Here is a 15,386-nt window from a genome sequence, read left to right as displayed (position 1 = left end):
CTCGGCTCCACTCTTGTGTACAGGGTACCTGGCCAGTATTCTGTCACAAGCAACTTTAGGCTGGTAACTATAATATCTATACAGAACTTGTATGAATGATTGTGTGAATGGATATATATAAGTAATCATAGGAATAAGTAGCCAAACAAAGTTGTTTGCTGTTATCTTTTATTTTGGTATTTACAATAAATGTGACAAATGTCTTGTCCCCTTTAATAAGATCCTGCTAGTTTTTATTGGTATAACATTTTGGCCCAGGATGCAGTATTCCAACAGTGATTGCACCATTGCCAAACAGGTAAAATAACCATTCTACTCACTCAAGATTCCCATTTATGCATCTAAGGATTGTATTAGCCGCTTTAGTCACAGTATCACACATAGCTCACCTTTAGCTGATTATCCACCTCAACCCCAAATGTTCTTTCAGTCACTGCTTCCCAGCATAGAGTCCCCCCATCCTGTAAGAATGACCTGCATTCTTTGTTCCTAGAGGTATTCATTTAGCCGTGTTAAAATGCATATTGTTTGCTTGAGCCCAGTTTATCAAGTGATACAGATAGCTCTGAACCACTGACTTCATTATTTACCACTCCCTCACTGTACCTGTCATTTGCAAACTTTCACTGATGATTTTGTTTTCTTCCAGGTCATTGATTGAAAACATTAAATAGCATGGGACCAAGTACCAATCCCTGAGGGATCCAACTGGAAATACATCTGCTTGATGACAATTTCCCATTTACAATTACATTAATCAGTTTTTAATCCATGTTGTTCTAGTCTTTTTTTTAAAAAGAAAATCTCATGTGTCACCAAGTTAAAGGCCATACAGAAGTCGAAGTATATTACATCAGTGGTATTACCTTTATCCATCAAACTTGTAATCTCTTCAAAGATATCAAGTTAGTTGGCAGGATCTATTTTCCATAAACCTATCTTAATATGCATTAATTACATTACTCTTCTTTAATCCTTAATTAATTGAGCCACTCCATTATCTTGCCCAGAATTGATGTCAGGCTGACATGCCTATACTTACCTGAGTCATCTCATTTCCCCTTTTTTTTAAAATGGCACATCATTAGCTTTCTTCCCGTCTTCGGGAGCTTCCCCAGTGCTCCAAGACTTGTTGAAAATCAACATGAACAGTCCTGCAAGCTCCTGAATGAGCTCTTTCAAAACTCTTGGAGGCAAGTTATCTGGACCGGATTTAAAAATGTCAAACTTCACAGCTTGAGTTTAACATTCTCCCAAGAGACTAGTGGAATGGAAAGAGTTATGACCATATGATGAGATTTTTTTTCCTCAAATACAGAACAGAAATATTTATTGAACACTTCTGACTTTTCTGCACCATTACCGATAATTCTACCATTTCTGTCTAGTAATGGACCAATACACCATTGTTAGGATTCTTTTTGTTCCCAATATATTTAAGAAACTCCTTTTGATTTAACTATGCTGGTCACAAGTTTCTCCCTGTGTCCCTCTGCTTCTCTATCAGTTTTCCAGAATTCCTGACTTCTGATTTATATTCCCTACCATCAATTCCCCATTATTCTATTTGTTTTAATCTGTATTATGTTTATAGCTGCCTTCACTTAGTTTCTAATCCAGGTCAGTTTGTTAACCAGCACAGCCTTCTTCCTAAATTGAGGGATCATGGCTTCTGGACATTCTTCTTCTGCTGGTGGCTGACTGTTCCAGTCCCCAAGTGACTCCTGTGGAACTGCCTGATTAAGCAAGGCCAGGGGTCTGTTCACTTATCTGGAGTCACTTGCAGCACTGGGGCCTTAATGTACACTTTTATGTTAGAATCAACAAACATTAGGTTTTCTGCTTACAAAGCAATTTTATTGGAAAGAACATTTTAAAAAAGACTGTATATGAACATGCATCAAGTATTTAGTCAGGATTTTTCAATTACAGATATTCAAATCTGAGTTTAATTTTACAAAAGACATTATTACCCCAAAAGTTCATGTATTTTTCAAACAGAACAGGATGTCCAGACTTCCCATTCATAGTGCCATTCAAAAGTTCCTGTCAATAACTAGAATGGCAGAACTATGACTGAATTTCATATCCCAGAGGATCAAGACCCTGGTCCAAAAGCATTAGAGAAGACTCCCTCAGCTTCTGTAGCAGCTTTCTGAGTTCTTCCTTAGAAAACACCTGAAAATAAAAGATATATACATGAGGTCATATCTTCTTTACAGATGAGACAGATTTGCAAGTAAACAGTGGTTTAAGTATGCTGCTCAATTTATGTGTAGGCAGTCTCAACAGAACTCCATGATCAGGTGTCAGGACTGGAAGAGAGTGACAGAGTACACAAAGTCATCCAGCCAACCTCAAATCCCACTCACTAACCCAGAACAGCCTGATGTTTCCACTAAAAAGATCAGCAGGGAAATAGGTAATATTAACATATATGTTTGTTGTCATCAGGCTTCAGAGTCAATGCCACTTGAGTTGGGCAGGTCATAGCTCTTACAGCTGATGGTTTACCTGCAAACTCTGCAAGACAGTACCTTACTGATTCACACTGGAAAAAGATTTTTTCATAGCCATAAGGACTAGAAACAAAGGTATTCACTGTACAAAAGCCCTGGTACACTGTATTAGCGAGTACTGCTCAATAAGATCTCTACCAGCAATGAAATGTAATGGCAGGGCAATAAATCTCTTATTACAATTTAAAAAATAAAATAAAAACCCCAAGCCACACCAATGGCACCATGCAGAAGAGATATTGGTTATCGGATTATTTTCTGTGTAATTCTCATGGCCCTTATCAACTTTGAAATAAAGCATAGCAAAAAACTCGCACAAAAGGTTAACTGTGTCAAGAAATCCTTTACTGCTGCAGTAACAAGATTAAACAGTATGACCTAGTGTTTGTTTTTCTAACTGTAGCTTCATGACTTCATTTACAAAGACACACTCAGTAGTTTTAACTATACTAAGCAATTGTGGATTTCTTTACATTAGATTTAAAATGCAAATAAATAAGTGGTTTTGAGCTCTGTCTCACCACATAGAGCTTGTGTCGCTCTGAAGCAACCACATCAGCTAGTCTCAGGCATTCCTGGTACTGTCTGGTGCTGTGTAAAACCGTATGAAGAAGAAAGCAAATCATAGGCAGGCACAGTTTTCGCAACAAGATCATCTGATGTGTTCGTTCAGGGTCATCTTCAGCATCCTTACCATAGAAAAGCATGCATTAGTTACAAGTGCATTCCTTTACTAGGTCTTATTACATTGTCCTCACAAAGCAACAGTACTTCTGCCCAATTCTAACTGTCAGGAGGAAAAAGTCATGCAGCAACACAGTGGAAACAGCTACTGCATATATTTACAAGTTTGGAAGACTTAAAATCAATCTACAAATGGTTATCGTATTGCAAAGAAAATGATTTTCCTTAAAAAAATTAACACGAAAGGAAATTAAGTTTCATAATAGGGTATTTTTCCGTAAGTGCAGTCAGACTGGTTGCTAACTCCACATTTTGCCTGTGTCCAGTTAAAGCAGTCCATGTTTTCCAACCATATTTAATGTATTGTGTAAACTTCTTTCAGATAGATTTGTCCTGAAAATTCACATTCTGATCTCAAGCAGGGCAGAAGCCAGCCACTAGCTGAAGAAGTTTGGAAGAAACTACTCCTGTCAGCACACTATTCTTTAGATGTCCACTACACGGTTTCTTATACCTCCTTTGATGAACCTGGTACTAAACACTGTCAGAGACAGGACTCTGGACTTGGTAGGGCAATTCTCATATTCCCAACCATGGGGGGGGAAAAATCCATTCATGGTGATAGTCAAGTCACCAGAGTGAATTGTAACTGAGCAGCAACAGCAAGTGAAACTTGGAAGTACTAATGTCTCTTATTATTGGGTAGAAACAGCTTTTTGGAGGCCTGTTCTGAGGTACAAGAGTGCATTTTACCTCTCTGACATCAACCATCCATCCTCCATCAACAAATAGCAAGACATTGTACATTTTCTCTTTCACATCAGCTGTTACAGCATCCAAAAGACCTTTCCAAATACCATAATCCATCTGAAGGAGAAAAACAGAGTAAATTGAATATCCAAGGCCTATTTTAACAGAACCGATATTTGAGTCTAATGTACAGACATTGACAGACCTAATTCTAAATAAAAATATTAAATTTTAGCTGCTGGCTGAAATGCCAGCTGCTAATAGACATAGTCATGTATGTTTAATTACCTACATAAAGAAAGTTAAACAGATAGTATTGAAGCAGACAGACACAGAGAAGAGGAATATTTTGACAACTTATTTTACCATATCTCCAGAACAAGACTGCATGTTTCAATTAAACTACCCACAGTATATTTTGTACTTGCCAACATGTGAAGTCTATAAAGAGGGTCTTTAGGTAAGAAAAACCTGCAACATCTTTTATAAGAGGAGATAAGAGGGTAGTAAAATACAACAGATCATCACACAAAACATCCTCACTGTCCAGTGAAGACTTATTAGCAGAATGCAGTAGAGAGGTCTCGTATTACTAAGACCGAATATTTTTACAAAATTATACAATAGAATATTTACTAGTACATTATGAAGTACTATAAATAAAGATTAAATATAGTTTTAAAATATAGGAGCACTTTATAATGCAGTAGCCTTACTGTGTTTGATTTTTTTTTAATTTATTTTCAGTATTCAAAAAATGGATCTCCCAATCAACGTGAATTAGTACATTTCTACTGTATTAAAAGTGGACTGTCCTGAACAGGGTTTATTGGAATGTAGAGTAGTTGTGAGATAATTTTTACATTTCAACATATTTTGTCAACAAACTTTGAGACTAACATCTACACATTCTGTATACCTCATACTTCTTCTCTTTATGTTCATGGGTGACTTCCTCAATGAGGCTTGCTTGTAGCAGCAAAGTAGGCTTCTGTGGAGCTGCGTTCATGTGTTTAAACCACTCATTGAACGTTTCATGGGCTTCCTAAATTGCATTGGAAAAAAACATTTGCTAAAGATTCAGAGGGGTAGCCGTGTTAGTCTGGATCTGTGAAAGCAGCAAAGAATCCTGTGGCACCTTATAGACTAACCGACGTTTTGGAGCACGATATCTCTAGCTTGCTTCTTGCTTGCATATATATACCTGCCCCTGGAAATTTCCACTACATGCATCCGATGAAGTGGGTATTCACCCATGAAAGCTCGTGCTCCAAAACGTCTGTTAGTCTATAAGGTGCCACAGGATTCTTTGCTGCTTTTGCTAAAGATTGCTACTCAGACTTTGATTTATCTGTGAATTGCTCTGTTACATTGATCTCGTTAAATTTTTACAATAGGAGAAGTTAGCACATCTTGCTTCTCCAAAGTTACTCAAGACAGTCAACATTTATCAACAGTGCAGAAAAACCACTACCACTTTGTAACATTTCCACTACAGTGCACATTTGCTCAAATATGTACATGCTTCTCCAGAGCCATTTCCAGTCCTAATATAAAAGGCAAAATTATAGTTACCCTTAAGTGATTTCAAGTACCCAACGTATAGTGCATTTGATTCTCACCAGGTATGCTCTGACACATAAATGCTCTCTTATAGCATTGTCATCTTCAGCTGGAAGTGGACTATCCATTCCTTGTTCCTCCCACTGATTGTATATTTCTGCTATGGAATCTTGTGGAATCTTCACAAACACATCTTTTGCTGCTTCATGTTTCTTGGATGCTGTGACAATTCGATTAAGAATTTCAGTACTTTTATAATGTTATTACAAAATTGGTTAATGCTGGTGACAAACTTATGATACAATTTTGATATAATTTCAAGACGGAGGATACTTGACCCTCTTCACTGTCCTAGTCATGTTCTTTAATGAGCTATACGATTTTAATCCAAATCTAATGTTCTTAGATTGCCAAGACTAACTGGCAATGAGACTATGTTAAAATCTACTACACAAATAAAATCTGTAAAATGGTAGTACCCAAGAACTTCCTCATTATAGCATTGCTTTGCTTAAGTGCTTCAGCCCTTTGTGCAGGATCAAACACCAGCCAGTCAATCACATCAATCTTCAAGCGATCTTCCTGTAAAAGCATATTTATTAGACTTAAGATCTTTTTCTAGGATAAAGCAAATGTTAAATACACTTGGTTCCGGGCATTAAATAGTGTCCTACCAAGAAGTCTCCAGACAGCATTATAGGACGCTTATGGTAGACTGGTTTAATCGCAGTTCTACTACCAAAAGATTTGGGAAAAACAAATATTCTCTGGTAGCCTAGTTCCACCCAAAATCTCTCCCAGTCAAAGTTTCAGTTAATTACTATTCCTGTAGCTCCACTCAGCCAGTTGCTCACATACCATACTTTGGGAAAGTGAGTTCATGGCTAATTACAGTATCATAATCGCCAAAGTACCGCTTAGCTGCTGTTGAGTGGTGTTAACAACAACCCTAAGGGAGGAGGCAAGTTTTCAATTTCCACCTTAATTTGCTTGAAAACAGAAATATGGACACCGTCGGTAAAGAGAGTCTTGTTCCTGAATATTGCACACTGGAATCTTTGTACTGCTGGCTGAAATCTGTACATAGACATTTACCTCTGTTGTGCCTGTATCTAGTGCCAGGTCATGGTGAGTGAACTCGCCAGTATCTTTCTTGCGAATGTTTTCAACAACAGTTTTTGTTATGGTTGCAACATCCAGACCTAAGTTTAAGATAAAATTATATATCAATATTTAATCAATTTTTATAGGAAGTGTGTCGATCATTTTGTTTTAGTGCTAGTCACTTATATGACTGTGCTTACTGCAAGACTGACCCATATGATTCTGAAATGCAAAACTGATTATCAGCATAAAAGAGAATGACATTTGAGTTTTTAAAGAAAAAAATCACAAACAGTGGGAAGGGACAGTAAAACAATTAAAGTTTAAATATGCTTTTCCATCTGTGTAGTAGGACTGATATATAGGCACGTATTTTAAGACCCAGCTATTCCCAGAACCCTGGACTGAAGAAGGCAACACAACTGATTTAATAGTCTAGAGACTAAGGGAACCTCACAGCAGTGCTTTTGTAGATTTTGTATCAGTAACTCGTTTGGCAAGAGATGTTTTCTTAGCTAAGTTGTATCTGGAAGATGAATAAAAAAGCTAAAGAAAAAATAGACACCCTTCCAATTATGAGCATAAAGAAAGTATACTTATATTGTCTCGTTTTCTAAACAAAAAAAGTGTACTGTTTCAGAAAAAAACAAAACAAATAGGAGGCAGAATATTGCCTAGATGAAGGGTATTTATGAACCAGAGAACATGCACAGAAGCTGCATTGACCAACAAATTAGACAGCCTCACAGTAAAGATACTTCTATGCAAGAGATTCCAGTTTGAACGTGACAGTGGAGCCCCTCCCAGGCAAGCAGCAAAGCTGGCCATTTAGCTGGAGTTTTGTTCAGTGAGGAGGAGAGGAAGGGAAAGATTGTACATTAATTTTACAACCACAATGGAGGATTAGAAAGCAGCACTGTAAGCAGGAAGGGAGAGGGACAGTGAGCTTCACAGCTCTGCCAAATCCTTGAGTCAGTACATGGGTCTGACGACAGCCTTCGTTGCATGCTCTTTAATTCGGTCCTGGGTAAGAATCATGAAAGCCTTGGCCAACTCACTGCAAAAATAAGGATCAGTCAGGCAGTTAACTTGGCATTTATTTCCTTTCTGGTTCGGAAGTGACTGCATATTAAAAAATTTAACAGATTAATTTAGAAAGAAAAATCCAATTCCAGGAAACAGTTATAAAGAGACTGATCCTCCTGAAACATAGGCCAGTCCTAAAAATGTAATTGTTCACAAAAATGATATAAATTTAGTGAAACTGAAAATAGTGAAAACTGCCCAACAACATTTGTGTAGCTGGGATTAGTAATAATGGAACTAATGTTTCTGAAAGGTAACATCAAAGGCAGAAAAAAGCTTATAAGGCTAACCTCAGTATTTCTTACCTGCTTCCTTTGCTAGTTCAAGGCAGTGGTGACGTTGCTCAGTTTCAGTGACATCTTCCAAAAATACAGCATATTGAGCAACAGCTAGCTCCTGAGGTAAGTGGCTGACATAAAATGCTATTAGATCTGTGTGCTTCTCACTCACCAACCGCTGCAAAATAAAAATATTAAATACAATGGTAACGAATATGCTTCTGTACAGAACCCATTCTATATTCCGTTTCTATTTTTTACATACATATACCACGCAGCATCATGATGAGTATCAGAATGCAGAACACAAATTTCTAAAAGGCAAGATTAGACAAAAAGATTCAACTGAATCTTCATTTACAGGCAGGAGTCTATCAAACTAGTTCTCACTTAGACCTAGTCTACACTATAGGGGGTAAGTCGACCTAAGTTACACAACTCCAGCTACGTGGATAAGGTAGCTGGAGTTGGCTTAGCTTAAGTCGACTTACTATGGGGACTATACTGCACTGGGTCGATGGGAGACACTCTCCTGTTGATTTACCTTATGCTTCTCCTTCTGATAGAATACCAGAGTCAATGGGAGAACGATCTGCATCGATTTAGCATCAATCACCACAGCATCAATACCCGGTAAGCGTAGACATGTCCCTAGGCATTGCTAACATAAGCTCTACTATGTGCAAGTGAGTTCCTGTGCATCTAGTAGGATGCAATAATTAATATTTTTCTTAGCTCTCCCTCAAGCGTTTCCATTTGTTGCATTAAAATATGCTACCGTAACTTTAAAGCTGCCTTTTATTCCCCTACCCCCAACCACAGCTGAGCAGAGCAGAAAAAGCCCCTATACTTTTGAAAGTTTACCTGAATGTAGGTCTTCAAGATTTCAACAGAGACTTCCTCCTTAATTGGAAAAAAAGATTTCAATTTTAAGTAAAATAACATAGTGAAAGCAACTATGCATCTCTTTTTGCCATTTTTCCCATTGCACTCATAAGATTGCCAAGGTTAGATGCAGACACAGAGCTAGCTGAATATCACTGCTTCAGTAATTTACTCACTGTAGCAAGCTCTGGTGGTGGACCCATTTCTATGGTCTGCTCTTGGAGGCTGGCAGTCCCCTGGTCCCAATGAGGTTTTGAAAATGCTCTGGGGATTTTAGTGCTCAGCCTGTAGACCACACACTGTTTCTGTCCTGTGGAAAATGATAATCATCATCTGTTGTCCACACAACCACTAATCGAAGGAACAGGCAGCTTTTACCCCTGCATCATATTTTTGCATCACCATGTTCTGCTCATTATCTCCTGCTTCTTCATATCTTAGATATAGTTGGTGGCTGAAGAGTGCTCCAAGTATCAGTGCCTGCTACCCAGAGAATTTTTACAGTCCTATGCTACATCCTGTCTAGATCTTGATGTACACAGTCTCTGCCTCAATCATTTCCATATCACAGAACTGCATCTTATATCTTTGGAGTTCTTAGGGGGCACAGAGAAAGAAATTGAGGCAGGGCACTGCAGAGCCACAGTTAGCCAGCAGGGGGCACTACTGGGCAGGTAACGTACACATTTCCTACACCACCACCAGTCCGGTTTCTGACATTGGACTGACTGTATTGCTATTGAGGGTGGCTGATCTCATCCTGCTGACTGACTAGGCTAAAGCTCAGAGGGGTAGCCATGTTAGTCTGTATCCACAAAAACAATAAGGAGTCCGATGGGATCTTAAAGGACTAAAGATGAAGCTGTACATGTGGATTTTATTCAATATCAGTAGCTTTGGATACTGCTGATTGAGGTTTTGACATCTCCAATATTCCCAACCCAAAAAAATTCAGAAGGGACCTACCAAATTCATGGCCATGAAAAACGTATCACAGACCATGAAATCTGGTCTTGTGTATGCTTTCACCTATACTAGAGAGGGTTTTTTGGGGGGTAGGGTGGCGGTTGGGGAAAGAGATCACCGTATTGCCACCCTTACTTCTGTGCTGCCTTCAGAGCTGGGCAACTGGAGAGTGGCAGCAGTTGGCTGAGTGCCCAGCTCTAAAGGCAGCACTCTGCTAGCAGCAGCAGTGCAGAAGTAAGAATGGCAATACTATACCATGTCATCCTTCTGCTCTGCTGCTGGCGGTGGCTCTGCCTTCAGACCTGGGCTCCAAGGCCAACAGACACTGCTCTCCAGTTGCCCTGCTCTGAAAGCAGCAGCAGCGCAGAAGTAAGGGTAGCAGTACCACAACCCTGTCCTACAATAACCTGCAACTCCCATAACTTCTTTTTGGGTTAGGACCCCTACAATTACAACATTGTGAAATTTCAGATTTAAATAGCTAGAATCAAGAAGTTTACAATTTTTAAAATCCTCTGACTGTGAAATTGACTAAAATGGACCATGAATTTGGTAGGGCCCTAGTTATGAGTCATGCCCCACAAAAGTCACAAGATTAAAAAAAAAATTGAGTTTTTATATTTGCCTTCAGAATTTTGACCTTTTAGGATACACACTCAAGTCACATTTGCAAACTTTTCTCTAAAACCATGAAGTGAGAATCTCGTGCTAAAAACATGCCTCCAGGAGCTGCAGCTTTAAAAAAAAAAATCACAAGAGTTTGCAAAACTGCATCATCCTCCTTGTGGGATTCAGCGAGGGTTGACGGAGTGGCCCTTAATCAAGTTCACTCTTTCCCCTCCGAGTGCAGTATTCAACTACTCATTTTTCCTTCTAGTGTACTCGTGTGAAGTTGCCCCTGCAGTAGGTTGACACCTAGTTCAATGCAGCTTTAGATCTGCTTTCACTACTTTCCCAGTGTCTGGCTGAGAAAGATTTAGCTGAATGCAAACTGGCTTTGACTGAAATCCTGACAAGATTAAAGGGATGATTGTAGTTATGAGAAAACATCTAGAAAAATGGGATGGAATGGCATCTACATAAGTTAATAAGGATACACGACTGTCTTTTGCCAAAATGGTTTGTAGGCTAGAGTTTCTACATTTTCAGGCAGCAGTTCACAATGCCTTTTATTATCTGAGACTGCATATGATTGTCAGAATGACTGATGTCTAACGTTCACTGAAGTTAGGACAAGAAGTCATGGGCTTAATCTGCAGCAAAGGAGATTTAGGTTACATACTATGAAAAACTTTCTAACTACAAGAGTAGTTCAATTGTGGAATAGGCTTCCAAGGGACATTGTGAAAAACCTCCAATGATGGGGATTCAAGAACAATATGGACCAACACCTGTCAGGAATGGTCAAGGTTTATTTGACCCTGCCTCAAAACGGGACTGGACTTGACTTTTGAATCCCTCTCAGCCCTACATTTCCATGATCCTGTGAGGTTACAACTATTCCTTTCTTAATCAGCCCACATCTTGTGTCACCCAGCCTCTAGTTGACAATGTGCTACGCTTAGGGCTACACTTGAAAAATACCTGAAAGCTTCAGCTGGTGCAGAATGAAGTAGCTCACTATTTAAGTAGTGGTTCCCTCAAGCTCACAGCACCAGGTGCCATTCCAGCTATTACTCATTGTCTTTAAAACCTGAATGGTCTGATACCAGGTTCTCGGAGAGATCTCTTCTTGCTTCATACTCATAGTAGCTGAGATCCTCTTAATGCCAATGCCTAAAACAGTGAGTTTGGCAGTAGGGTCTTGATCAGTAAATGGCTCCTATGATTGGCATTTGTTCTTCTTGGACAAAAATTTGGCAAGCACTGTAAGATATATTAATTTTATTTAGGATTTGGTTGTCTTTTTGTACCACTTTACTTTTTTTTTGTTTCAAGTGTTACTTTGGATTCTAGGATTAACTCCTTCTCTATTCAGGTCAATTTATTAGCAATTTGCCATAATTTGTGTACGTCATATTTGTGTGTGTGTTAATTCAGTGAGCCTAGGTTTCATGACAAGAGCAGAATATAATTAAATAAAACAAATGGAATTTACCTTTGTCTGCAGTCCCACAGTGCGGAAAAACAGAATAAGATGCGTCATGAACCGAAGGAGGTGCCCAGGGAGCACACTTCTGTCTTTGTAAAGCCATTTGTTAAATTCATCCATCAAGCCTGTAGCCACAAAGTACATGTCTACATTAGCTTTACAGTGGGGGAGAAGATGACAGCTGAGAAATATTTCAATAGAATGTATTTGGGAGAGCTAGAACGTTCCAACAGGACTGTATCCATATATATGGAGATCTACCTATCTCATAGAACTGGAAAGGACCCTTAAAAGTCATTGAGTCCAGCCCCCTGTCTTCATTAGCAGAACCAAGTGCTGATTTTGCACCAGATCCCTAAGTGGCTCCCTCAAGTATTGAACTCACAACCCTGGTTTAGCAGGCCAATGCTCAAAGCACTGAGCTGACCCTCCCCCATCTTACTAAAGCATAGCTCTCAACATGCTGTTCTAGTCTGAACAATGACAACATTTTTATTCCACCAGTCTTCTGCCCATATGTAGTCAGAAGAATCTGCATGCTTTTCTGACTAAATTATATTTTACTACTTTTTACTTCTGCTTGGACTGTTGAGGTCAATACTAGTCGAGGAGGCAATGCTAAAGATCTGATTGTAGAATCTTTATTGTTGGCATCATGTAAGCCAGATTTGAAATCAGCTTGACTTTCAGACTGAGTTTGCATGGTTAGAAGTTAGGAAACATTTTCACTTGTAAGTTCCCATAAAAGTAACTATAAATAATAAAAGGAATTGACCTTTGAAAAAGAAAAGTCACAAAACAAAGCTTACCATCCACATCTCCCAAAATAATGAACTTCTGAATCACATGATAGTGTTCTTGGTTCTCCTCTAAAACTCTCTGAAAAAAAGTTCATGTTTCCTGTGAAAACCATATACACCATACAGTGTAACCCATAATATAATAGGATCCCTCTCTGATGAGGGCTAACCTGAATCAAATAACTATGCTGAGAATAGGGTACTGTGCAAAGTGCAGGAGAGTACACACCTGACGTACTGTCAGATACAAGGGGTGTCACATAAGAAAAGAATGATAGAATTGGGGGAGGGGAAGAAAAGGAGTCTAAGAAATTAATAAAAGTAGCAAAGAGTCCTGTGGCACCTTATAGACTAACAGCAGAAATTAATTCCGTTGGGGGGGAGGCGGGAAATCTCTGTTTGTGCTCTTAGTGAGAATAAAAGAGCATGATGGAGATGTATACAATCTGAAAGGAATTCCACAAATGGATTCCACAAAACTACTAGAACAACAGACAAGAAAATGAAGCCCAGACATATATACACAAAGAAAAGCCTGTGTGCCTTGAGGAACTAATGCATGGAACATACTAGAGATGCAACTGTAAAGTCTTAAACACAAATTTGACATTATGAGGATAACTAGGTAGGGGTGTGTTTATGTATATATATATGCGTATGCTTGTTAAAGCATATTTCTCTGCATGTTATCTAGTGAATATTTAACGGGGTAAATAAATAGGTCTTCAGTCTATAAATAGGTCTTCAGTTTAATCTTGTGCAAAAAATGTAATTAATACCCTGGATGATAAAGGTACTATGGATGTGTGACCTACTTAAATGAATAAAATCTTAACATTGTTCAGATTCCTACTATGCATAGTATGCAAAAGCTGAAACCTCTTAAAGGGACACTGAATCAAATCACACATGAAAATTTTATCTAGTATTAGTACAAGAAACAAGATTAGGGAAAAATTCTCTTTTTTCATTTTTCCTACTTTGTACATTTGAGAGCACTTGATAGTCAGCTTCACTGTTTCTTCAGTATAGTCAGCCAGTTTGGCAGAGGAAGTTGGGGTCAAGTGTACCTCATTTTTTGAATTTTTCAGGTTTTTAAGTTGCCTGTATTCGTTTCATTGTCAAATGGGCTGGCAGTGGGGGTGAGGGGGAAGAATTTTGCAACTTAATTCATTTGCATTCAAAAAAATATCCACTATGGAGGCAAAAAAAATTCTTGGAAATCTATAATAGAATCTTTCAGAAGGAGATTAAAACCAAATGACTTTACAAAAAAAAAAAAAAAAGCTTGCCATTGATTTCTTCAGTCCCAGTGCATATTTGAGATCATTCTGTTAAATACTGGATTAAAAGCAGTTCCCTGGGACAATATAAATACACAAAAATGTTAACTGGAAGTTCTGTATTAAGTATTTACCTTTTTGTCTGTAGCCTGGAGTTCTTCAAAAACCTTTTCTAAAGTCCAGCTTCAAAATAAGAGAAAAATGAAGGTACAGAAACAGTGAATTTGAATGACTGCAGATCACATATGACCTTTATTGAAGTTAAAGTGCACAATAGTACTAAAGACTTACTTTGTTTCTAAATACTCTCTAGGGAGCTCTTCCAGTTCCTCTGTGGTCATTACTGATGTACGGATTTCCTGCTCTACCAACGAATCCACCATGACCCGGAAATACGCCCAGACTGTATCTTCCCAGGTATCACAAACTGGAAGAAGCTTCATGTTAAAAAGAAAAAAGTCTGAATTAAAGATCTAGAGAAATATCAGAAGATGTAATGGCCATATGGGATCCCATCTATGGTCTATATAGTCCAGTATCCTGTCTCGAACAGTGGCCTCTGACGCTTCAAAGAAAGGCACAAGAAATCTTGTTGTAGCCGAATCCCATTAGTTAGATGCTGGTTTTATACGGCCAGAATCATGAGAGATTCTGTATCTGCCAAAGCACTTAGTTTCTTTTAGATTTTTAATCCTTAGTATTGTACCTCTGGAAGTTCTTCCTACCTATATTACACAGATTTTCAAAAGGACCTAACGGAGCAAGGTACCCAAATCAGAGTCAATGCGATTTGTACACTAAATCCCTTAGGCTCATTTGAAAATTATAGCCTTTACGCCCAATCCTTTTCTGAATCATGCTAAGCTCTTGGCATCACCAACATGATATAGCAATGAGTTCCACAAGCAAATACTACATTGTGTTAAAATTTTTTGCCTTTTATAAATTTTAAATTTGATGCTTTTCAATTTTATTGAATATCCCCATTCTATTATACAAAGAGTTAAGACCAGGGCCCAATCTACCTTCTCTATACCATCATTATTTTGCATACTATCACATCCCCTTTTCTTCATCTCCTCTCCAATGTAAACAATTGCCAGTCCATGCCTCCATTCATTCTTTTTTTCCACTTTCTGAATGTCCTCTATTTAGACTCAGACTTTAAGGCCAGAAGGGACCATTATGATCTAGTCTGACCTCCTGCACATTGCAGGCCACAGAACCTCACCCACCCCTGCAACAGGCCCATAATCTTTAACAGAGTTACTGAAGTCCTCATATATTAAAGACTTCAAGTTCTAGAGACTCCACCACTTACGCTAGTTTAGACCAGCAAGTGATTCATACCTGATGCTGCAGAGGCAGGAGAATCC

At 38.5% G+C, this 15,386-nt stretch overlaps 1 protein-coding gene across 3 annotated transcripts in view; it reads right to left on the bottom strand.

Annotated features, from left to right (window-relative positions):
- Positions 1 to 1,835: 1,835 nt before the first annotated feature.
- NUP107 (nucleoporin 107) overlaps positions 1,836 to 15,386 on the bottom strand; it is a 45,097-nt gene continuing 31,546 nt past the window's right edge. For all 3 annotated transcript variants that reach the window (XM_032796528.2, XM_032796527.2, XM_032796529.2), the window contains 13 exons: positions 14,302 to 14,447; positions 14,145 to 14,193; positions 12,737 to 12,806; positions 11,934 to 12,052; positions 8,849 to 8,887; positions 8,012 to 8,162; positions 6,612 to 6,718; positions 5,996 to 6,098; positions 5,576 to 5,736; positions 4,873 to 4,998; positions 3,957 to 4,070; positions 3,041 to 3,208; positions 1,836 to 2,178 (listed from right to left, as the gene is read on the bottom strand). In XM_032796528.2, coding sequence (XP_032652419.1) covers positions 2,071 to 2,178; positions 3,041 to 3,208; positions 3,957 to 4,070; positions 4,873 to 4,998; positions 5,576 to 5,736; positions 5,996 to 6,098; positions 6,612 to 6,718; positions 8,012 to 8,162; positions 8,849 to 8,887; positions 11,934 to 12,052; positions 12,737 to 12,806; positions 14,145 to 14,193; positions 14,302 to 14,447 — 1,461 coding nt within the window. In that variant the 3' untranslated portion in view covers positions 1,836 to 2,070. The remainder of the gene's footprint in view (positions 2,179 to 3,040; positions 3,209 to 3,956; positions 4,071 to 4,872; positions 4,999 to 5,575; positions 5,737 to 5,995; positions 6,099 to 6,611; positions 6,719 to 8,011; positions 8,163 to 8,848; positions 8,888 to 11,933; positions 12,053 to 12,736; positions 12,807 to 14,144; positions 14,194 to 14,301; positions 14,448 to 15,386) is intronic.

This window comes from Chelonoidis abingdonii, chromosome 1, assembly GCF_003597395.2.
Source record: "Chelonoidis abingdonii isolate Lonesome George chromosome 1, CheloAbing_2.0, whole genome shotgun sequence".
NCBI classification, from domain to species: Eukaryota; Metazoa; Chordata; order Testudines; family Testudinidae; genus Chelonoidis; species Chelonoidis abingdonii.
This window is presented reverse-complemented; position numbering and strand designations above follow the sequence as displayed.